Source organism: Eleutherodactylus coqui, chromosome 6, assembly GCF_035609145.1.
Source record: "Eleutherodactylus coqui strain aEleCoq1 chromosome 6, aEleCoq1.hap1, whole genome shotgun sequence".
NCBI classification, from domain to species: Eukaryota; Metazoa; Chordata; class Amphibia; order Anura; family Eleutherodactylidae; genus Eleutherodactylus; species Eleutherodactylus coqui.
In genome coordinates this window covers 69,166,800-69,191,762 of record NC_089842.1, presented here as the reverse complement: position 1 = coordinate 69,191,762, position 24,963 = coordinate 69,166,800, and the positions used below count along the sequence as shown (strand labels likewise).

Genomic DNA, 24,963 nt, shown 5'->3' with positions numbered 1-24,963 from the left:
GCAGTATAGGCAAAGCAGCAGATTAACATTTCCGTTGCAGCAGTATAGGGAGAGCACAGTATTTTTATCATTTCAGTAGTAGCAGTACAGACAGGCCCCAGTAACATTTCAGTAGTATAAGTATAGACAGACCCCAGTAACAGTTCAGTAGTAACAGTAGGGACAGACCCCAGTAACATTTCATTGGAAGCAGTATAGACAGACCCCAGTAACATTTCATTTGCAGCTGCATAACCAGACCCCAGTAACATTTCATTTGCAGCTGCATAGACAGACCCCAGTAACATTTCAGTAGTATAAGTATAGACAGACCCCAGTAACAGTTCAGTACTAACAGTAGGGAGAGATCCCAGTAACATTTCATTGGGAGCAGTAGGGACACACCCCAGTAACATTTCAGTAGCAACAGTATAGACAGACCCCTGTAACATTTCCGTTGCAGCAGTATTGGGAGAGCCCAGTATTAGTAACATTGCAGTAGTAGCAGTATAGACAGGTCGTAATGATTTTCCTTTTTTTTAGTTAATTTTAGTGCAATGCAATGCAGGGTAAATTGCGCCAATGTGAGTTTCGCTGTATGGGGGTCTGTTACCGTGTGTGCAATTTACAGCAGACACACCGCAGTGTAAAAAATTTTTGAATTCTTATTGGCGTGCAGTTGGAGTGAGACAGTGCAAACTGCAGCCAGGAAAAAAATTATTTGGAAGACTGCAAGCACGCCTAGCTGTGCAATAATGAGGTACTACAACTACCAGCAGCCACTGAGTTAAATGTAGACGGTCACAGATAGCCCTAAACAGGTGCTTTTTTGGGGTACTTGTTGACAGGATTCTACAGTAGCACTGTCCCTGCCTCACCAATACTGCACCTATACTCTGTAGAATTAGCTGCAGACTTAGAGTGCAATAGTCTGCAGAGCCCAAGATGAAAGAAAAAATTTGGTGCAAAGCTGCTCCTAGCAGCAACTACTGTAATTCACACGGTAAGATGTAGCCCTAAGAAGCACCATTGGGGTTCTTCTACACTACCCACTGTCCCTGCCTGACCAATACTGCCCCTATACTACGTAGTACAGACTGCAGCCTGAGAACGCTATAGCCTGCACGTCCGATATAACAAAAAAAAAAATTATTGTGCAAAACTGCTCTCAGCACCCACAACAGTAGTGCACTAGGTGAGCTTTGGCCCTAAGAAGGACCGTTGGGGTTCTTGCAGAAGCTAACACTCTCCCTATAGCAGCAGCAGCACTGTCCCTAATCTCTGCCAGGGTGTGTCTGTGGCGAGCAGCGGGTGGGGCTGCCTTATATACTCCGCTGTCACTTGATCTCGCCAGCCACTCACTGCAGGGGGGTGGGATAGGGCTGGAACGTCACAGGAGGAAGTTGTAATGCCTTCCCTGCGTTTCTATTGGCCCGAAAATGGCACACATTTTTCAGGGAAGGAAATGGAATTGACTCGCACACCGCTTGGTGCTCGTCTCGAGTAACGAGCATCTCGAGCACCCTAATACTCGAACGAGCATCAAGCTCGGACGATGATGCTCGCTCATCTCTAGTTAGGACTAGAGATGAGCGAACACCAAAATGTTCGGGTGTTCGTTATTCGTAACGAACTTCCCGTGATGCTCGAGGGTTCGTTTCGAACAACGAACCCCATTGAAGTCAATGGGCGACCAGAACATTTTTGTATTTCGCCGATGCTCGCTAAGGTTTTCATGTGTGAAAATCTGGGCAATTCAGGAAAGTGATGGGAATGACACAGTGACGGATAGGGCAGGCGAGGGGCTACATGTTGGGCTGCATCCTAAGTTCACAGGTCCCACTATTAAGCCACAATAGCGGCAAGAGTGGGCCCCCCCCCCTCCCAACAACTTTTACTTCTGAAAAGCGCTTATTAGCATGGCATACCTTTGCTAAGCACCACACTACCTCCAACAAAGCACAATCACTGCCTGCATGACACTCCACTGACACTTCTCCTGGGTTACATGCTGCCCAACCGCCCCCCCTCCCCCCCCACAGCGCACACCAAAGTGTCCCTGGGCAGCCTTCAGCTGCCCTCATGCCACACCACGCTCATGTCTATTTAGAATTGCGTCTGCCATGAGGAGGAACCGCAGGCACACACTGCAGAGGTTGGCACGGCTAGGCAGCGACCCTCTTTAAAAGTGGCGGAGCGATAGCCCACAATGCTGTACAGAAGCAATGAGAAATAGAATCCTGTGCCACCGCCATCAGGAGCTGCACACGTGGGCATAGCAATGGGGAACCTATGTGCCACACACTATTCATTCTGTCAAGGTGTCTGCATGCCCCAGTCAGACCGGGCTTTTTAATTCATAGACACAGGCAGGTACAACTCCCTATTGTGAAGTCCCTGTCGACCCACAGCATGGGTGGCTCCCTGGAACCCACCGGCGGTACACAGAAATATCCCATTGCATTGCCCAACACAGCTGAGGTAGTAATGTCGTGCTTAATGCAGGTGGGCTTCGGCCCACACTGCATGCCCCAGTCTGACTGGGGTTCTTTATAAGTGTACAGATGTAGTAAAAAGTCCGTGTGCACCTACAGCATGGGTGGGTGCCAGGAAGCCACCGGCGGTACATAGAAATATCCCATTGCATTGCCCAACACAGCTGAGGTAGTAATGTTGTGCTTAACCCTTTCCAATCCAATTTGTATATGGTTTTCCTAGGGGGCTTACTCTTTTTCTGCTGTTATACAACGGCGCTATATGCTGGCTAAAGCCAGTACTGCATGAGCTGACACGTAGGATAGGCTCCGACAGCAGAGAGGCTGGCAATATACAGTAAGAGAACCCCGACGGACGTCTACCAACAACGGAGCTGTACAGCCTTAAACCCTAATGTCTTCAAAGGTCACACAGTGGACTGGAAAGGGTTAATGCAGGTGGGTTTCGGCCCACACTGCATGCCCCAGTCAGACTGGGGTTCTTTACAAGTGGACACATGTAGGTTAAACTCCCTGTGGACCCACTGCCTGGGTGGGTGCCAGGAAGCCACCGGCGTTACATAGAAATATCCCATTGCATTGCCCAACACAGCTGAGGTAGTAATGTCGTGCGTAATACAGGTGGGCTTCGGCCCACACTGCATGCCCCAGTCAGACGGGTTCTTTAGAAGTGTACAGATGTATTAAAAACTCAGTGTGCACCTACAGCATGGGTGGCTCCCTGGAACCCACCGGCGGTACATAAAAATATCCCATTGCATTGCCCAACACAGCTGAGGTAGTAATGTCGTGCGTAATACAGGTGGGCTTCGGCCCACACTGCATGCCCCAGTCTGACTGGGGTTCTTTACAAGTGGACACATGTAGGTTAAACTCCCTGTGGACCCACTGCCTGGGTGGGTGCCAGGAAGCCACCGGCGTTACATAGAAATATCCCATTGCATTGCCCAACACAGCTGAGGTAGTAATGTCGTGCGTAATACAGGTGGGCTTCGGCCCACACTGCATGCCCCAGTCAGACGGGTTCTTTAGAAGTGTACAGATGTATTAAAAACTCAGTGTGCACCTACAGCATGGGTGGCTCCCTGGAACCCACCGGCGGTACATAAAAATATCCCATTGCATTGCCCAACACAGCTGAGGTAACGTCAGCTGTAATGCAGGTGGGCTAAAAATTAATTTGATTACACTGTAGGCGAGGGCCCACAAAAATTGCTGTATCAACAGTACTAATGTACATCCCAAAAATTGGCCATGGCCAGCCAAGAGGGCAGGTGAAACCCATTAATCGCTTTGGTTAATGTGGCTTAAGTGGTAACTAGGCCTGGAGGCAGCCCAGTGTAACGAAAAATTGGTTCAAGTTAAAGTTCCAATGCTTTTAAGCGCATTGAAACTTATAAAAATTGTTCTGAAAAATTATTTGAGTGAGCCTTGTGGCCCTAAGAAAAATTGCCCGTTCAGCGTGATTACGTGAGGTTTCAGGAGGAGGAGCAGGAGGAGGAGGAGGAGGAATATTAGACACAGATTGATGAAGCAGAAATGTCCCCGTTTTGGATGGTGAGAGAGAACGTAGCTTCCATCCGCGGGTGCAGCCTACGTATTGCTTACGTATCGCTGCTGTCCGCTGGTGGAGAACAGAAGTCTGGGGAAATCCAGCCTTTGTTCATCTTGATGAGTGTTAGCCTGTCGGCACTGTCGGTTGACAAGCGGCTACGCTTATCTGTGATGATTCCCCCAGCCGCACTAAACACCCTCTCCGACAGGACGCTAGCCGCAGGACAAGCAAGCACCTCCAGGGCATACAGCGCTAGTTCAGGCCACATGTCCAGCTTCGACACCCAGTAGTTGTAGGGGGCAGAGGCGTCACCAAGGATGGTCGTGCGATCCGCTACGTACTCCCTCACCATCCTTTTACAGTGCTCCCGCCGACTCAGCCGTGACTGGGGAGCGGTGACACAGTCTTGGTGGGGAGCCATAAAGCTGGCCAGGCCCTTAAAGACTGTTGCACTGCCTGGGATGTACATGCTGCTCGATCTACGCACATCCCCTGCTACCTTGCCCTCGGTACTGCGCCTTCTGCCACTAGCGCTGTCGGCTGGGAATTTTACCATCAGCTTGTCCGCAAGGGTCCTGTGGTATAGCAACACTCTCGAACCCCTTTCCTCTTCGGGAATCAGAGTGGGCAGGTTCTCCTTATACCGTGGATCGAGCAGTGTGTACACCCAGGAATACGTCGTGGCCAGAATGCGTGCAACGCGAGGGTCACGAGAAAGGCATCCTAACATGAAGTCAGCCATGTGTGCCAGGGTACCAGTACGCAACACATGGCTGTCCTCACTAGGAAGATCACTTTCAGGATCCTCCTCCTCCTCCTCCTCCTCCTCAGGCCATACACGCTGAAAGGATGACAGGCAATCAGCCGGTGTACCGTCAGCAGCGGCCCAAGCTGTCTCTTCCCCCTCCTCCTCATCCTCCTCATGCTCCTCCTCCTCCTCCTGTACGCGCTGAGAAATAGACAGGAGGGTGCCCTGACTATCCAGCGGCATACTGTCTTCCCCCGCCCCCGTTTCCGAGCGCAAAGCAGCTGCCTTTATGGTTTGCAGGGAATTTCTCAAGATGCATAGCAGAGGAATGGTGACGCTAATGATTGTAGCATCGCCGCTCACCACCTGGGTAGACTCCTCAAAATTACCAAGGACATGGCAGATGTCTGCCAACCAGGCCCACTCTTCTGAAAGGAATTGAGGAGGCTGACTCCCACTGCGCCGCCCATGTTGGAGTTGGTATTCGACTATAGCTCTACGTTGTTCATAGAGCCTGGCCAACATGTGGAGCGTAGAGTTCCACCGTGTGGGCACGTCGCACAGCAGTCGGTGCACTGGCAGCTTAAAGTGATGTTGCAGGGTGCGCAGGGTGGCAGCGTCCGTGTGGGACTTGCGGAAATGTGCGCAGAGCCGGCGCGCCTTTACGAGCAGGTCTGACAAGCGTGGGTAGCTTTTCAGAAAGCGCTGAACCACCAAATTAAAGACGTGGGCCAGGCATGGCACGTGCGTGAGGCTGCCGAGCTGCAGAGCCGCCACCAGGTTACGGCCGTTGTCACACACGACCATGCCCGGTTGGAGGCTCAGCGGCGCAAGCCAGCGGTCGGTCTGCTGTGTCAGACCCTGCAGCAGTTCGTGGGCTGTGTGCCTCTTATCGCCTAAGCTGAGTAGTTTCAGCACGGCCTGCTGACGCTTGCCCACCGCTGTGCTGCCACACCGCGCGACACCGACTGCTGGCGACATGCTGCTGCTAACACATCTTGATTGTGAGACAGAGGAGGAGGAGGAGGAGGAGGGTGCTTTAGTGGAGGAAGCATACACCTCCGCAGATACCAGCACCGAGCTGGGGCCCGCAATTCTGGGGGTGGGTAGGACGTGAGCGGTCCCAGGCTCTGACTCTGTCCCAGCCTCCACTAAATTCACCCAATGTGCCGTCAGGGAGATGTAGTGGCCCTGCCCGCCTGTGCTTGTCCACGTGTCCGTAGTTAAGTGGACCGTGGCAGTAACCGCGTTGGTGAGGGCGCGCACAATGTTGCGGGAGACGTGGTCGTGCAGGGCTGGGACGGCACATCGGGAAAAGTAGTGGCGACTGGGAACTGAGTAGCGCGGGGCCGCCGCCTCCATGATACTTTTGAAGGACTCCGTTTCCACAACCCTATACGGCAGCATCTCAAGGCTGATGAATTTTGCGATGCGGACGGTTAATGTTTGAGCGTGCGGGTGCGTGGCGGCGTACTTGCGCTTGCGCTCGAACACTTGCGCAAGCGACGGCTGAACGGTGCGCTGAACTACACTGCTGGATGGGGCCGAGGACAGCGGAGATGAGGGTGTGGGTGCAGGCCATGAGGCGGTAGTGCCTGTGTCCTGAGAGGGGGGTTGCATCTCAGTGGCAGGTTGGGGCACAGGGGGAGAGGCAGGGGTGCAAACCGGAGGCGGTGAACGGCCTTTGTCCCACCTTGCGGGGTGCTTGGCCATCATATGTCTGCGCATGGTGGTGGTGGTGAGGCTGTTGGTGTTGGCTCCCCGGCTGAGCTTTGCGCGACAAAGGTTGCACACCACTGTTCGTCGGTCGTCAGGCGTCTCTGTGAAAAACTGCCAGACCTTAGAGCACCTCGGCCTCCGCAGGGTGGCATGGCGCGAGGGGGCGCTTTGGGAAACACTTGGTGGATTATTCGGTCTGGCCCTGCCTCTACCCCTGGCCACTGCACTGCCTCTTGCAACCTGCCCTGCTGATGCCCTTGACTCCCCCTCTGAAGACCTGTCCTCCTGAGTAAGCGTTGCACACCAGGTGGGGTCAGTCACCTCATCGTCCTGCTGCTCTTCCTCCGAATCCTCTGTGCGCTGCTCCCTGGGACTTACTGCCCTTACTACTACCTCACTGCAAGACAACTGTGTCTGATCGTCATCGTCCTCCTCACCCACAGAAAGTTGTTGAGACAGTTGGCGGAAGTCCCCAGCCTCTTCCCCCGGACCCCGGGAACTTTCGAATGGTTGGGCATCAGTGACGATAAACTCCTCTGGTGGGAGAGGAACCGCTGCTGCCCAATCTAAGCAGGGGCCCGAGAACAGTTCCTGGGAGTGCTCCCGCTCCTGAGCAGGTGTTATTGTAGTGGAGTGAGGAGGCTGGGAGGAAGGAGGAGCAGCAGACAGAGGATTCGGATTGGCAGCAGTGGACGGCGCAGACCTGCGGGTAGACGATAGGTTGCTCGAAGCACTTTCTGCCATCCAGGACAGGACCTGCTCACACTGCTCATTTTCTAATAACCGTCTCCCGCGTGGACCCATTAATTGGGCGATGAATGTGGGGACGCCAGAAACGTGCCTCTCTCTTAATCGCGCAGCAGTCGGCTGCGACACACCTGGATCAGGAGCTTGGCCTGTGCCCACACCCTGACTTGGCCCTCCGCGTCCTCGGCCGCGTCCACGTCCTCTAGGCCTACCCCTACCCCTCAGCATGCTGTATTACCAGTGATTTGATTTCACAGGCAGGAAATAAATTGGCGCAAGACTGCAGGCCAAATATAATTTTTGCCCTTTTTGGAAAACGAAAGGCCCCACTGCCTCTAGTGAATGAATTATCTAAGTTTAATAACTGTGCTGTGTCCCTGCTTATGTGTCACAGAACGTGAGGGTAGCAGAGTTATTATAACTCTGGCAGAGCAGGTATTTTTTTTCCCAATTAAGGAAAGCAAATGGCGAAGCCAGCAGTAAAGCGTAGCTGGGTGCGTATGATTTAGCAATGTTTTTCACGCAGCTCACACGTCTCCACCGCCCGTAAGGACGGACAGAGGCTGGACAAATAGATTTGTTTTCAGTTTTTTTCCCACCAAAAGGCAGCACTGCGTATATTCTATGAACAGGAGAAGTTTAATAACTGTGCTGTGTCCCTGCTTATGTGTCACAGAACGTGAGGGTAGCAGAGTTATTATAACTCTGGCAGAGCAGGTATTTTTTTTCCCAATTAAGGAAAGCAAATGGCGAAGCCAGCAGTAAAGCGTAGCTGGGTGCGTATGATTTAGCAATGTTTTTCACGCAGCTCACACGTCTCCACCGCCCGTAAGGACGGACAGAGGCTGGACAAATAGATTTGTTTTCAGTTTTTTCCCACCAAAAGGCAGCACTGCGTATATTCTATGAACAGGAGAAGTTTAATAACTGTGCTGTGTCCCTGCTTATGTGTCACAGAACGTGAGGGTAGCAGAGTTATTATAACTCTGGCAGAGCAGGTATTTTTTTTCCCAATTAAGGAAAGCAAATGGCGAAGCCAGCAGTAAAGCGTAGCTGGGTGCGTATGATTTAGCAATGTTTTTCACGCAGCTCACACGTCTCCACCGCCCGTAAGGACGGACAGAGGCTGGACAAATAGATTTGTTTTCAGTTTTTTCCCACCAAAAGGCAGCACTGCGTATATTCTATGAACAGGAGAAGTTTAATAACTGTGCTGTGTCCCTGCTTATGTGTCACAGAACGTGAGGGTAGCAGAGTTATTATAACTCTGGCAGAGCAGGTATTTTTTTTCCCAATTAAGGAAAGCAAATGGCGAAGCCAGCAGTAAAGCGTAGCTGGGTGCGTATGATTTAGCAATGTTTTTCACGCAGCTCACACGTGTCCACAGCCCGTAAGGACGGACAGAGGCTGGACAAATAGATTTGTTTTCAGTTTTTTCCCACCAAAAGGCAGCACTGCGTATATTCTATGAACATGAGAAGTTTAATAACTGTGCTGTGTCCCTGCTTATGTGTCACAGAACGTGAGGGTAGCAGAGTTATTATAACTCTGGCAGAGCAGGTATTTTTTTTCCCAATTAAGGAAAGCAAATGGCGAAGCCAGCAGTAAAGCGTAGCTGGGTGCGTATGATTTAGCAATGTTTTTCACGCAGCTCACACGTGTCCACCGCCCGTAAGGACGGACAGAGGCTGGACAAATAGATTTGTTTTCAGTTTTTTCCCACCAAAAGGCAGCACTGCGTATATTCTATGAACAGGAGAAGTTTAATAACTGTGCTGTGTCCCTGCTTATGTGTCACAGAACGTGAGGGTAGCAGAGTTATTATAACTCTGGCATAGCAGGTATTTTTTTTCCCAATTAAGGAAAGCAAATGGCGAAGCCAGCAGTAAAGCGTAGCTGGGTGCGTATGATTTAGCAATGTTTTTCACGCAGCTCACACGTCTCCACCGCCCGTAAGGACGGACAGAGGCTGGACAAATAGATTTGTTTTCAGTTTTTTCCCACCAAAAGGCAGCACTGCGTATATTCTATGAACAGGAGAAGTTTAATAACTGTGCTGTGTCCCTGCTTATGTGTCACAGAACGTGAGGGTAGCAGAGTTATTATAACTCTGGCAGAGCAGGTATTTTTTTTCCCAATTAAGGAAAGCAAATGGCGAAGCCAGCAGTAAAGCGTAGCTGGGTGCGTATGATTTAGCAATGTTTTTCACGCAGCTCACACGTGTCCACCGCCCGTAAGGACGGACAGAGGCTGGACAAATAGATTTGTTTTCACTTGTTTTTCCACCAAAAGGCAGCACTGCGTATATTCTATGAATAATAACTGTGTTGTGGCCCTGCCTATACAATTCTTTCCCTGCAGTATCAATGGAGGGTGGAATGCTCTGCAGAGGCGATTTTGAGAAGCCCAAAAAAAATGCAGCACAGCTAACAGCAGCCTGGACAGTACTGCACACTGATAAATATGGCCCTAGAAAGGACCGTTGAGGTTCTTGAAGGCTACACTCACTCCTAACACTCTCCCTGCCTATGCAGCACTTCTGTCCCTAATGCCAGGTGCAACGGTCTGCAGAGGCGATTTTGAGAAAAAAAAAAATCCCACTGCTAACAGCAGCAAACACACAGCTATCAGTGGCCCTAATAAGGACCTTTGGGGGGTCTTGAAGCCTACACTAACTACCAATTCTTTCCCTACAGCAGCTCCGGTATAAACAGCACTGTCCCTCATCTAACTCACACCGCATCTGAGGCGAGCCGCGGGAGGGGCCGACTTTTCTATTAGGCGAACACCTGATCTCGCCAGCCACTCACAGCAGGGGGGTGGTATAGGGCTTAAACGTTGCAGGGGGAAGTTGTAATGCCTTCCCTGTCTTTCAATTGGCCAGAAAAGCGCGCTAACGTCTCAGGGAAGGAAGTGAAAGTAACCAGAACACCGCATGGTGTTCGTTACGAATAACGAACATCCCGAACACCCTAATATTCGCACGAATATCAAGCTCGGACGAACGCGTTCGCTCATCTCTAGTTAGGACCCATCTGATACCTTGGTCATCTGGACATTGGTAGATGGGCCAATATACTTTGATCAAATTATATACCAAGAACCTTTCATTATTTAATGTGGTTAGTGTATACATAGTTATGTATTTTTCTAATAAAAAATGCATATTGAGTGCTGTTGCCACTTTTTGGCTTTTGCTTGAACTTCTTTTGTTGAGGCAGAGTGTACCGCTGAGATGTTCTGCCCTCTCGCATTGTAGCCATTTCCATTATAGCAACACAAATAACATTAGATCCCAGGTTACAGATAAACCTATAGTACAGTGACCCTTAGTGATGTGCGGATTCAGTGGATTTTACATTTTAGACTGCTTTTGTCTTTGGACCTAATTAAACCTATTAAATATTTAATCAGATTCAGTCATGTGTTTTTATCATTGACAGGGAATGTAAAGAGCAGCAACTTCTAACCTCACACAGACTGCTCTCCCATTCCACCCACTGCCTGCTTTCTCACACTGACTGGTACTCAACCCCCCTTTCAAAAACACTCTGCCAATGCTCCTCTCCCTTCCACAGACTGCTCCCCATGTTTTGGACCCTCATACAGACTGCACCCAATGCCCTCATCTTTCAAAAATTGTCTGTCATGCAGCTCCCTATAGAATTCTTCCATGGCCCTCTTCTCTTGCATAGACTGGTCTCTACTCCCCTCCTTTGTCACACATGGTTCCACTGTTCCACTTGAGTCCTGCCTCTCAGTTTTCTCTTCTTTTTCCCGCAGACTTCTCTCCATGCAACTCCTCTCTCACATAAACTTCTCACTATACTACTCCTCTCTTACAGACTGCTCCCACTGCCCATCTTTTTCCCCTCTCTACAGACTACTCCCTATGTTTCTCTCTCCAACACAGACTCTACAGACTATTTCCTATGTCCCCTCTCATAGACTGCTGTCAATGGCTTACCTCTCACATACTGCTTCCTTTAGTTATCCCTCTGTCACGCAAAATGTTTTCTCTCATTGTCAGTCTTCTCATTATCTTCAACCTCACATTATCTCATAGCAGCAGCCTCTTCCTATATCTTCTTTTCCTTTCATAGAGCAACAATAAGACTAAGCCTCATACTTTCCCATCTATTCACGTGACCACTCCACTCTATTTACTGGCACTTTACAATCATGCTCCTCTGCAGAACAAGACCTCTTTCATGTGCCTATGCAGTTACTAGGTATTAGTGTATCTTGATGCCACCATGAATTGCTGGTGGAGTCAAGTTTGACAGGAGGGTGACGTCCCCTGTACCTGATTGGGTTGGGAGTTTGCTTGGCTGCAGATCCTCGCAGCCAGCTAGCAGACAGCTAAATATATCTTAAATGGAAGCTGCAGCGCCAGCTATACTGGCGCATTCGCCAGTGCAGCAGCACTACTCCCCACCGCCGATGGCGCAGAATGGCCCACCAACCTCTGTGTTTAGCCTCAGAGCAGGGTCGGCAGCAGGAAGGGCAGACCGCAGTAAGGCAACTTTCCCTGTGGCAGCAGCGGGCAACAAGTGCGGCACCTTCCTTCAAACACATGTACACGTGAAATCTGTGGCCACAGCATAAGAGGAGAGACAGCGACAGACGCCAGGGCCGGACTGAGGGCACTTTCCCTGCGGCGGCCGACAAGCACTGCCCCCTCCCCTCCCTGAAACACATGAAAGGGAGAAAAGTCTCCCCGCAGCATTGGGGGAGAGACAATGACGCCGGGACCAGACTGTGGGCTGTGAGTGCGGGTAGAGCACAGCGGCACATGACACTCGCTGACATTACTCCCTCCACACACAGCTGTGGTTAAGTGCGGCCGGGAACTGTCACTGCTAGCCACCGGCCACAGACAACAGCAGGAGGGCAGAGCGCAGAGGGTGGACAACCAGGTAACTGCTGTCAGAGCGCTGGAGCTCAGCGGCGTCCGCTTGTAGAACAAAAGCAAGGTAGCAGGACATTCCAATCTTGAGCCAATCAGAAGCTAGGGGTGTGACAGGGGGTGTTCCTCATCCAAGCTCTGTCAAACTCCTAGCTTCTGGTGGCGTCAAGATGCACTAATACCCAGTCACTAATGGTCCTGCACCTTCCCCTGCTGTAGTTTTGCTGTGATGTGCACAAAATCAACAATGCTGTTTTTACTGCAGTTTACGTAGCATCATGTCAGAAGCAATGTGGTTCTACGCATTTTGCACTAAATTTATTGTAATATTGCATACCAAAAAACGTATAGCAGGGTCCAGGGGCAAGGGGGACTGTCAGTCCAAAACAGTGCTTAGTGCACCATGGCTCCAGCACAGCATAGAATTATCATGTTTATGCTTGTTTTGTATTTTGCATTGCATATGCTAATCATTGTGCGTGATGCGCTTGATCTGAAGCCAATGGAAGAACACAGTTCCAGGAAACTTTTATACAGCCTTTGGGGATGATTCAATAAATGTTTCCAGAACCCAAGATACTTGTGCATGCAATAAAGAGAGACAAAGCAAGTATCACTTACAGGAGTGTGTGAGCCATGATAGACTCACATAATGCCATGGTCATCTTGGTTGGTGTTGTTACCTTTCTGTTAGTCTTATTTTACTGGAAACATGTGTGGGAAAGAAGAAGGATGCCACCGGGACCTTTCCCGTTGCCAATTTTGGGCAACTTTCTCCTGATTCATTCTAAGGGATTATTGCCTTGCTTAACAAAGGTAAATTTGTTATTAGTATCCTTTCAACATTCTTTGATGTTTGTTGGTTGCATATGGTTAGGATGTGAATATCAAAACTGTTTATATTGGATTATTTACTCTCTTTTTGGTTACACACTAAACTACTACACACTGTAGAATGTGAAAAAGCTTAAAACTCCATGCTAGAAAACACTAAACCATACAGTGTCATGTTCAAAATCCATGCTGCCCTAGGCACTGAGAATGATTATACCCGCATTTGGTTTACAATGCCATTTAGTCACATAAATTGTCATCGATGTACATATACTACTCATATTTAATAACTGCAATGAAAAGATCTTCCCCCATTTTTGCTAACACACAAAGTTTATTTGTTTTCGAGTTGGTGTGGCCTAAGGGCTCTTTCACACTGGCAAGCAAAATTGTGTCTTTGTTCCAGCGATTATTGAGTGTCAGCAATTCTGTTTCCTGAGAATAATCTTGCATTACTGCTGCCCGCAATAATGTTGCGCAATTGTTTTTTTTTTGCACAAAAGTCAATAGGACTGTCTAATGTTAAAAACGCACCACATCACATGTAAATCGCAAGTTTGTGCATTGCGTCAAAAAGGAGGCTCCATAGGAAAACAGAGGCGATAAAAAATTGCAAAACACATAAAGATAGGACATGCTGCAGTTTTTTTCATCGCAACATCGCAAATGTGAATGAAATCATTGAAAATCATTGGTTTCATAATTCTGCATTTTCACTCACTCTCGTGTTGCGCAAAAATCACTCGATTTTATTGCAAGCGTAAAGGCACCCTTAGGGCTCCTGCTCACTTGCGTTTTTCTTGTGCGATTTTTTTTACGCGATTATCAATGGGACTTTCTAACTTCTGTTAAAAGCACATCACAAGTTGGTGCTTTGCAATTTTTGTGCAATACATTCTTAACATTAGAAAGTCCCATTGACAATGAAAAAAAAAATGCAGTGATATCGCGTGGAAAAAAACACGCAAGAAAAACGCAAGTGTGCAGGAGCCCTAACAACGACAGAGTTGCTAAATATTCTCTTTCACTATTATTTTTATCATTATTAATTATTTTAAAACACTGTTAATTCCCGGGTGCTATACATGTGAAATAGGGGTTTTAATACATTACGTATATAAAATGACAAGAACGTTAAACCCTTCCCGCTACAGGACGTACATTTACTTTCTGAAGCGTCGGGTATGTATGAAGAGAGGTTGCAGGGTGACCTCTCTTCATACAGCGTGGGCGTCAGCTGTTTATTACAGCTGACACCCGCAGGCAATAGCTGCAATCGTCCGTTCGGCCGATCACGGCTACTAACTCAATTCTGACAACGGCATTTAAATCCCTCAAACAATGTTTGGGGGTCCGTACGCCCCCCCCCCCCCCACGCGCGTAGAGATCGGGGGAGCCGTGCAGGTGTCATGGCAGCCCGGGGCCTTCCGAAAGGCCTCAGGGCTGCCTTAGCAGACTGCCTATCAAGACATCCCTGTGGGGTGGCTAGATAGACTGCCTGTCAAATCGTAGTATGACGTAATGCTATAGCATTACGTCATACTGCAGGAGCGATCAAAGCATCGCATGTTGTAGTCCCCCAGGGAGGCTTAAGAAAAAAGTGAAAAAAAAGATCAATAAAAGTTTTATTAATTGTAAAAAAAAAAAAAAAAAAAAAAGTAATAATAGTTTAAATTACCTCCGTTTTGCCATATCTATAATAAAAAAGTCTACATCATTAAAGGAAAATACATACTTGGTATCGCCGCATCCGCAAAAGTCCGATCTATCAACGCCAGAAATGCACTTTTTCAGTTATCCTGTCTCCCAGAAAAAAACGCAATAAAAAGCAATCAAAAAGTCGTATATATTCCAACTTGGTACTAACGTAAACTACAGGACATTGTGCAAAAAATGAGCCCTTGCTCAACTACATCGACGGAAAAATAAAAAAGTTTTTGCGCGTAGAAGATGGCGGCAGAAAATTTTCAAAAATTAAATGTCTTTGAAAAAAAAAATAGTACAGTAAAATAAAAAAACTATACAAGTTTGATATCGTAGTAATCGCACTGACTCATAGAATAAAGATATCATGTCATTTTGTTGCAGTTTGTGTGCCATAGAAGCAAGACGCACTGAAAGATGGCGGAATGTCGTTTTTTTTTTTTTTACTTTACTTCACATAGAATTTTTTAAAAGTTTTTCAGTACATTGTATGGTACTTTAAATGCCAGTATGGCACCATTTAAAAATACAACTCATCCTGCAAAAAACAAGCCCCCATACAGCGACGTCAATGGATAAATAAAGGAGTTACGATTTTTTTGATGAGGTGAGGAAAAACGAAAATGGAAAAAAAGGGAGCCACGTCATTAAGGGGTTAAACAACTACTGAATAACTAACAAAGTGATACAGAGGGAAAGAGGACTAACTGTGAAGGCTAGCAGACTACAAGGGAGGTAAACAGAGACAGTAGGTGAGGGTAGAAGGTGCTCATGTTGTGGTGGCAGCAGAGTTACTGTAGGCTGTAGGCTTTTCTGAAGAAGTGGGTTTTCAGTGTCTTTTTGAAATTTTAGAAGACAGTGATGAGTCAGTTGTGTTGAGATAGCGAGCGCCAGAGTATAGGGAATGCACAGGAGAAATCCTGATGACAATTATGTGAGGAGCAGACTTAAAGGGATTGTCCCACGGCAGCAAGTGGGTCTATACACTTCTGTATGGCCATATTAATGCACTTTGTAATGTACATTGTGCATTAATTATGAGCCATACAGAAGTTATAAGAAGTTTTTCACTTACCTGCTCCGTTGCTAGCGTCCTCGTTTCCATGGAGCCGACTAATTTTCGCCGTCTAATGGCCAAATTAGCCGCGCTTGCGCAGTCCGGGTCTTCTTCTTTTCTGAATGGGGCTCCGTGTAGCTCCGCCCCGTCACGTGCCGATTCCAGCCAATCAGGAGGCTGGAATCGGCAATGGACCGCACAGAAGCCCTGCGGTCCACCGAGGGAGAAGATGCCGGCGGCCATCTTCAGCCGGTAAGTAAGAAGTCACCGGAGCGCGGGGATTCAGGTAAGCGCTGTGCAGATTTTTCTTTAGGTCCCTGCATCGGGTTTGTCTCGTGCCGAACGGGGGGGGGGGGGGGGGGGTTGAAAAAAAAAAAAACCCGTTTTGGCGCGGGACAACCCCTTTAAGGAGAGCAGAGACAAAGCTCTAGTGAGAATCAGAAATTACATGGGAGGATGTATCTGAATATTAGGTCAGAGATGTATAGAGGGGACAGGCTGTGAATGGCCTTGTAAGACATTGATGTTACGCTCATGTAAATTTCTTATTCACATTGCCTACATGAACGCAATCTATTTATAGCTAAAGAGGAGGCTGGAAGATATAGACACAATCGATCACTGTTCACACCAAATATAAACTGAACGTGCACGCAACAGTGGGAAAACAGGGACAAAGACTCTAAACTAACACTAGGGCCAAATTCTTACCAATTGTACTAACACAACAAACTGATGGAATTATAAATAAATATGATGTATTGATATGATTAGTATTTTGGCCAAAGTAAATGAGACCACAAGCCCACATCAAGCAGGAAAGGGAACCCTGCCTATAAGCAGGGCGATCAAACCAATAAGGACAGCCACATGCTAGAACCTAGGGGACACCTGTCTCACCCTAGATAGGAATAAGCAAGATTACCAGACAAGGGAAATACAACATAGTTCACACCAGACATCTGCACACAAACAGACATGCATTGAACGAGTCATTTTACACACTGAATGTAGTCCACGCCAATAGACATATGTAGTGGCCCAAAATACCTATTACTGGCCCCTCCATAATTGTCATACATGTCTTTAATGTGGATGCACTGTGCAAAGTGTCTTTTCTGCTGTTATGTGTATTGCACAGCTGCAGCATGCAAGAGGTTAATGTCTGAAAGTGGCTGGGATATGTCTGGGAAAGTAACAATTCTGTCTAGTCATGTGATGTCTTCCCTCTATAAGTATGAGTGATTGAGAGCAAGGTGTGGTCTTTCATCATCTTTAACGGTTGAAAGTGGAGTAAGAGTGCAGGCCACATGGCCTTCATCCCTCATGTGGTGAAGTGAGGGAAGCGGAGGAGAGGTATCCAGATTATCACCATTCTAGGAACCACCTCTGAGGAGTTCAAGGAGTGAAGAGGTCCGCTATGCAGTGTTCTACAAACAAGTTCTGAGTGAGTGTCAGTGGAGTGTTGTGTCCCCCTCCAGAGTTATTCAGAGTCCCGGAGTGTGTGTGTTTCCAGGAGCGGAGCACCACAGATAACTTAGACTATGGGCGTGGTTTCATCTTGTGTTCTCCTCCCTGACCATCCACTGAAACACTGTCTTTCCTGCACATGATTGTATGCTGTATTTCTGCAAGTACAGAGTAAAATTTCCAATCACAGCCTGTTCCCAGTGATTGTGGTTTGCAAGTTCATCAGTGTGTGGACTCTAACTATTTCTACTGCCAAGGACTTGCAGGTGTGAAAAGGAACGGTGGCGTCACGTGAGACAACTTCAAGTCCACTACACTTATTTAGGTAACAGCCATCCGGCGTTGCCTGGAAGAGGCCTAGCAGTGCCTTGGCTGAGTTTCCATGCATCCCTCTGGGATAGAGTCTGGTAGAGCCACCTTGACAAGTGCTACCTGTACCTTGCCAGCTCCTCAGTGTGTCTCGGTCACCCTGGGGCACCACACATACAGTCACTTGGTGTGAACAAGGTCATGTTCAGTGTAACATAAAGCAAACACTACACAGAACAAGTCATTGTTCACACCTAGTGTAGTCGCAGAAAGACTTCACTGGAGCAGGAAGAGTCCAGAATAATTATATTAAACCATTTCACTGATTTGGACTATAAAACATAAACTTTAATAATATTTACTAAAACAAAGACTCACAAACAAACATCTCACACTATAAAAAATTAAAAACATAAACAGTTTCTCACTTGGATCATAAGTGACAGAGTTGGAATTGTGGTTTATTCTTCAACTTAGATGAATTGTTTAAGTTGTGATTGGTGTCACTATAACTTTATCAGAGAAAACACTGATCATATTAGACACCTGCCTGAGGCGAAGGGATGACATCAACCTGATCAACCCACAGAAAGAAACAAATTAATCTCTAAGTATCAATAGCTCTGGATCCGACGCGTTTCGCTTACAAAGGAGCTCTACAGGGACCCAGATATGCCTCTAATGATGTTATAATTTTATAGCACCCTAAATTATTGATTGAACTCCCCATATATTTTGGATGGTAAAGCCTAGGGAGCAAAAGCAATGAGAGATGCTTGCTACATTCCCCTGTTCGTTTCTTATGGGTGCCTGCACACGAACGGAATTTGCAGCGCATTATTTTAGGCACATTATCTGTTTTCCAAGGAATGGGCAGTTCTCTAGGGGTTGGGTTTACAATAAGGGGTGTCTGCTGGTTTTTCTGCGTGTTTTTTTCCGCAACACATCCGCGTATATCCGCGCGTGATTTTTCACGCATCCGCACCTATCCGCAAGCACATTTAGGTACCATACGCGCGTGAAAATCCGCTAGCGGAATCCGGAACGCTCGTGTGCAGGCGGCCTATATCGGATACCAGATCACTTTAAATATCTATAGAGCTAAAACAAGTCTCCTGTTTCAGTCTCACATAATTTCCTAGGGGTTTCTTGCACAATAGCTTGTGTTTAAATAACTTTTACACTTTGTCATTCAGGATGTTACTAAGATGTCTGTACTTATAGAAACAGCTAAAGTTCCTGGCAGTAGCTCAATGCCCAACTATAGCTTATTCTAGCTAGGTTCTGAGATCTTACTGCTCTAAATGTCCTCCACTTTCATATTTTTGTTATTACATAGCTTATCTGAGAACTTTCTTCGATTTCTTTCTGTTCTTGCTATTCTATTATCTTATTTATATCCTCTTTTCTTTTTTCCCTATATGTCTTTTTTCTTTTTGTAGAACTCCTTAAAGTCTGTTATAAGGCTGTCCTTATACACCTGCCCTTTATCGGTAATAGCCCGACTGATAAATGATAAAGAAAAGGAGATTATAGGAAAGAGATGGTGGAGCAACAGACTAACAGCCTGGATGGTAGGCTGCTAATATCAGTGATAGTATCTGTGGGCAGTAGGCTGCTAGTATCAGTGATACTATCACTGATACTAGTAGCCTACCATCAAGGCTGTTAGTCTGTTGCTCCACCATCTCTTTCTTATAATCTCCCTTTTTTATCATGTAATGTAACTCTCAGGTGTTGTGCAGCCTGAGAATTTAATGTTCCTCTATGTGTATTTATATTTTATTCCTCAGTAACTCTAAAGTAAACTTGACTTCATAAAATTTTCTGTGCAAGCAACACGTAAACACCTGTATCAAATTGACTCGGGCGAGGCCAGGTATATCATCTAGTACCACTATATAAGTTCCAACTGATAACTGTAGACCAATATTACTGACTAATATTACTGCCATTTATTGAATATCACTGTACCATGACCATATGCAGATGTGTCCGTTTTTACCTCTCCTTTAGGCAGCGTATGTTCAAATATGTGTGTCACAAGATAAACAGTTTTTCAAAACATGATTTAAGGATACTATGTTACAAGATCTCTGTTCAATATGTGTCTATTCTGGCCACCCAATAGTTTTGATGTGATTTACAGAATTCAAGGGTTTTGCTACCATGTCACGATATTGTGTTAAATTTGATTAATGGGACATTACAGTTCTGAATCCAATTTGAGAAAAAGTTAGGATGGAAACAGCTAAAGTTCTTTTTACATGCGACGACTGTCAGGCACTAAAGCAGCCAACAGCTGTCTCAGTGATCATCGCTCCTGTGCTCTTACATGAGTGATCATCACTCAGTGAATGGAGGTGGAGCGTGCCGAGGATTCTTCCACTTCCTTTCACAGTAAACAGTCAGTTGTTCATAGATGAATGACTGCCTGCTTACACAGGCAGAAGCAGTGGCAGACCAACAATGATTTTATGGTCTGCATGGAAGATCCAATCAGTGATTTATCGCTGATCGGACCTTCATTGTAAATGTTTACACTGCAAAATTATTGTGCAAACTGCTCGATCTAACAAGTGATTTGCATGAGGATTGTACTAGCTGACATCATCCTGACATCTCCATCTCAGTGTGTGGCACCACCATAACTCCCAGACAGCACGCCCACTGCCTTGGGGTTGTATTTGACCCCGATCTCTTCTTTACCCCCTATATCCAATCTGTAGCCTGAACATATCAGCTGCACCTCAAGAACATTACAAAAATCCACCACTTTCTCACCATGGACACGCTAACAACGCTCACCATTGCCCTAATCCACTCCCACCTCAATTATTGCAACTCGCTGCTGATCAGCCTCTACCCGCGCCAGACTCTGCCCCCTCCAATCCATCCTGAATGTGGCAGCCAGGCTCATCTTCCTGTCCAGCAGCTACTCAGATGCCTCTGTCCTGTGCCAGTCACTGCACTGGCTGTCCATCAAATATAGAATTCGATTCAAACTAAATACCTTCATTCATAAAGCTCCTAGAGCACCGCCCCACCCCAGATTGCCTCCCTCATCTCAATCCACTACACAGTCCGCACCCTCTGCTCAGCTAATGAAATCAGATTAAGTGCCCCTTTAACTTGAGACTCTCATTCCTGCCTCCAAGACTTCTCCAGAGCAGCACCAGTCCTCTGGAACTCGCTACTCAAAACTATCTGGGCAATCCCTGACACTTTGGGCGTGCTCTAAAAATGCACCTTTTCAGGAAGGTATACTACATTCCCTAAACTAAACCCCTCTTTACTCCACCTGATAACATGCTCCCTGTCCTAGTGAGTGCAATCTCTGCTAGCCGTAATCAACCGTCCCTTGCAGTCATACCGATTCAGCCATCACACGGCCTAAGTCTGACCAGTGTCTATATATATATATATATATATATATATATAGCATCCCTCACTCTCCACCTCACCATACCGTGCACATCTCCAGCCCCTTTACCTTCTGTATCCCCCCCAATTATTTGTAGTATGTAAGGCCATTGGAGCAGGCTCCTCACTCTTACTGTTCCCATCAATCAATTACTACATATAATTGTGGTTTTTGTATCTTTGTTTTTTGTGGTTATCTTGTGACAGATATATGGACATGTCCAGCCAGGAGAACAGGTAAGGAAGGGCACATCTGTAAGTCTGTGGGGTTGTCATATGAATGGCTGGTTGTCTGAATGTCCCTTAGTTCATAGGACAGATCAGCAGTTAGTTTTAGGTTAAATGAGGTCTATAATAAAAAATGAAGATGCAGAAGCACAATATCTAATGATACAAAAGTATGTTATACTAAGATATATGCTATCCTCTAAGAAGATCTCTGATTTATTCACAGTTGCCTGAAAAATATGGCCCTGTTTACACATTATACTTTGGCGCAAGACCTACAGTGATACTGACTGGATACCAAGCTGTAAAGGAGGCACTGGTTGATATGGGAGATCTTATTATGAGTCGAGGCACTCTTCCTATTTTTGATAAAGTATTCCACTCTGGAGGTAAGTTTGTGGCCTATAATTAATCTTCTGGCAATAGTGAGTTTATCACATTAGGAATAGTTTCCTAGAAAAATCTGTTTTGCTATTAACTAGGTGTATCAAATGAAGTTTATAATGACAAATCGAGGAAACTATATTTCATATTTCTCATTTTCTTTTAAGGATTAGGTCTAGCCAATGGTGAAATGTGGAGTCAACTGAGACATTTTTCTGTAATAACCCTCAAAGATTTTGGAATGGGTAAGAAGAGTTCAGAGGAAACTCTAGTGGAGGAAGCCCATCACCTTGTCAATCACATCAAAAACTATAATGGTAGGTCTTTTACAGGTAGAGAAAAACTTACCACAAAGGGATAGTTAGGTGAAAATGTTAAACTCATGACTACATTTCTCAATTTTAAGTAACTTCTTGGAACATCTCTTAGCCTTGCAAACATAAAGAAAAGTGGGTGTTTCTAAAGGGAATGTGTTAGCTTGAACATGCTGTTCAAACTGTAGGCATCATGTTATAGAGTAGAAGGGGCTAAGCAGATTGATACATAGTTGTATGGGAAAGATTCAGTATAACTTGTACTTTATTCATTTAAACATCTGCACATTCTAAGCTGAACAATCTGATGGGTGGTCCTATCTGTGATTGAGAGACTTCCTTGTATATACAGTCATATACAGGTAGCTGTCAATCACTGATAGGACCACCCATTGGACTGTTCAGCTCAGAATGAGCAAAGCTTTAAGTGAATAAAGTACAAGTTATATAGTTTTAAGTGGAAAGATTCAGTATATGAATCTGCTCAGCTCCTCCTGCTTTATAACAAGCTGGCTGCAGTTTGGACACTATGTTCGAGCTGACAGATTCCCTTTGAAGGTTTTTTCAATAAGCTTATATTGGCAATTCCGTTACACAACTGTGCCATGGCAAGGTATTTGCCCCTCCTCCTTGTGTTTAGACATAAATAATGTACTCAGAATTTGCAAACATATAATGTCAAGCAGTTTATCAGTAAAAGATCAGTAGCATGGTTAAATTACTGTACAAACCAGCAGGATTCTTATTGCTAAGCCAGAGAAAAACATTGTTAGATTTTTCAGTATATCTTGAGATATACTATTGACATTTATGGAAAGTATTATGGTTTTCCACTAGATTCCTTCTTATCATTGTAATGGCCTTGTGCAGATAGCTATATTACAGCTGATATAAGCTCTGAGTTGTGCACAGAAGTAATACAGCACACATAGCCCACCACCTATGAGGCCATATTGTATCTCTGTATGCCTCCAGGTTTTTCTTCCACAAATACATTCTTCCCTAGAAGGAATTTATTTAGTGAAGAATGTCTCTGTAAGACAGTGTTGTCAAGTGGCACAATAGGGTGGCACAGGGAGTCCAAAAGGGTATTATTGTATCTTGTCACCACCATGAAGAATGGGTGCAGACAAAATGATTGCCCACAATTGTATTTGCTGACCTGGAGAATGGGTGGGCATTATCTCCCCTCCAGCCTCATGTCACTCAGCCCTCTGGTGCTGTGACTTGTGCCCTGTAACCTGTTTCTGGACTGTGTATGCCTGCGCTGTCTGTGCCGCTGTCCTATCTGCGCTCCTGCTGACAGCTGTGTATGCCTGCGCTCCTGTCCCCCCGGCAAATCTTAGAGATGCTGTCTGGCTCCTTGTCTCAGCGATGCCGTCCCCCAATGCCCACTGTGTCTGGCTGCGCTCCAGTCCAGGAGCCGCCGCATCACTGCCAGAGCCACATCCAGGAGCAGGCATATAACAGGGTTGGAAGGACAATAGCTTTATAAACAAGCATCTTGGTTTCCTTATGAATGTTCCGGTCCTCAAACACTCTCTGCTTAATTTGAAAAGAAGCTGCACTCGTAGAGCTCAGACAGTATTGTATTTAGGTGTCGATGTTAGCTTTTGCAGAGAGGTGTCTGCCAAGGTAGTGGAAATGGTCAACGTTTTCCAGTGTTACACCATTAAGCTGTATTTCTGGCATTACAGAGGATTAGTTGGTGCTTAATGATAGAACACTTTGGTTTTCCCGATGTTAAGTGAGAGGCCAAGCTTTCCATATGCTTCTGCAAAGATGTTTAAAGTGACTTGTAGATCTTCTTCTGAATGAGCACAGAATATGTTATCATCCGCATACTGGAGTTCTATAACAGATATTGTTGTGACCTTGGTTTTGGCTTTTAGTCTGTTAAGGTTAAATAGTTTGCCACCTGTTCGATAGATGATTTCCACTCTGGTGGGAAGCTTTCCATCAACAAAGGGCAGTATCATAGCTATAAAGATGGAAAATAAAGTTGTGGCAATAAGACAACCCTGTTTGACCCCTGAGTTTACCTTAAATTGGTCACTTTGGGAGCCATTGCTTTTCAAGATCGTTGCCAACATATCATCATGGAGGTGTCACGGGATGTTCACAAATTTTTTAGGGCATCTGATTTTTTGGAGGATGGTCCAAAGAGCATTGTGATTCACTGTTTCAAATGCCTCTGAGGGGGTCAATGAAAACCATGTATAGTGGTTGGTTTTGTTTCCTGCATTTTTCTTGGAGCAGTCGTGTTCTGAAGATCTGTTCTTTGCCCCTTTTTGAAAAGGATTATGATAGTGGCATCCTTCAAGGTGTAAGCAACCTTTCTTGGTTGTGCACACTTTTTTAATCAGCTATAAGAGACACATAGTCTGCGGTAGCACCACGATGCAGTAGAAAAGTAAAAAAACTTTTATTCCTCCATTTCAAAGCATCGCTGCAACGTTTTGACTAGTATGCCACCGATTTTTGCCAAGAATGACAATGTGTCTCTTATGGGTTATCTTGGAACTATAGTCCTGGTTCCGTTTTTGTGGCTTTGCACTGCTGGATCCTGCCCTGTGGGCAATAATTGAGTGCTGATTGTGCAACTCTTTTCTTTTTTAATCAGATGGTGGAGTTGTTGCGTCAGCTTAGGTCCACCTTTTTAAAGATTTCAACAGGGATCCCATCAGGTCTACTGGCTTTGTTATTTTTTAATCGGCTGATGGCTTTGCTGACTTCCTCTAAGCTAGGCAATACTGCAAGCTCATCCCTGACTTGTTGTGGGATTTGCAAGAGAGCCTCTTCGGCCACATTAGAACTGCGGTTAAGGATGTTATAATAGTGCTCTTTCCAATGTAGTACAATTGATATTTTTTCTTTAGAAGCTTGATTCCATCTGAAAAATGTAAAGGGTGTATGTCATGATTTGTTGGGCCATAGATGACTTTTGTGACTTTAAATAAACCCCATGCATCATGGATATCTGCAAAATGTTGGATTTCTTGAGCCTTTTTTGTCCACCAGATGTTCTTGAGTTCTCTGGTATTTCTTTGAGCCACAGCTTTTGCATTAGTGTAGATCTTTTTCTTGG

At 46.0% G+C, this 24,963-nt stretch overlaps 2 protein-coding genes across 2 annotated transcripts in view; one reads left to right on the top strand and one right to left on the bottom strand.

Moving 5' to 3' along the window:
- LOC136632214 (cytochrome P450 2G1-like) overlaps positions 1-24,963 on the bottom strand; it is a 203,611-nt gene that overhangs the window by 122,531 nt on the left and 56,117 nt on the right. The window lies entirely within an intron of this gene.
- LOC136632212 (cytochrome P450 2G1-like) overlaps positions 12,731-24,963 on the top strand; it is a 47,523-nt gene continuing 35,290 nt past the window's right edge. The window contains exons 1-3 of the mRNA XM_066606942.1: positions 12,731-12,968; positions 21,404-21,566; positions 21,729-21,878. Coding sequence (XP_066463039.1) covers positions 12,789-12,968; positions 21,404-21,566; positions 21,729-21,878 — 493 coding nt within the window. The 5' untranslated portion in view covers positions 12,731-12,788. The remainder of the gene's footprint in view (positions 12,969-21,403; positions 21,567-21,728; positions 21,879-24,963) is intronic.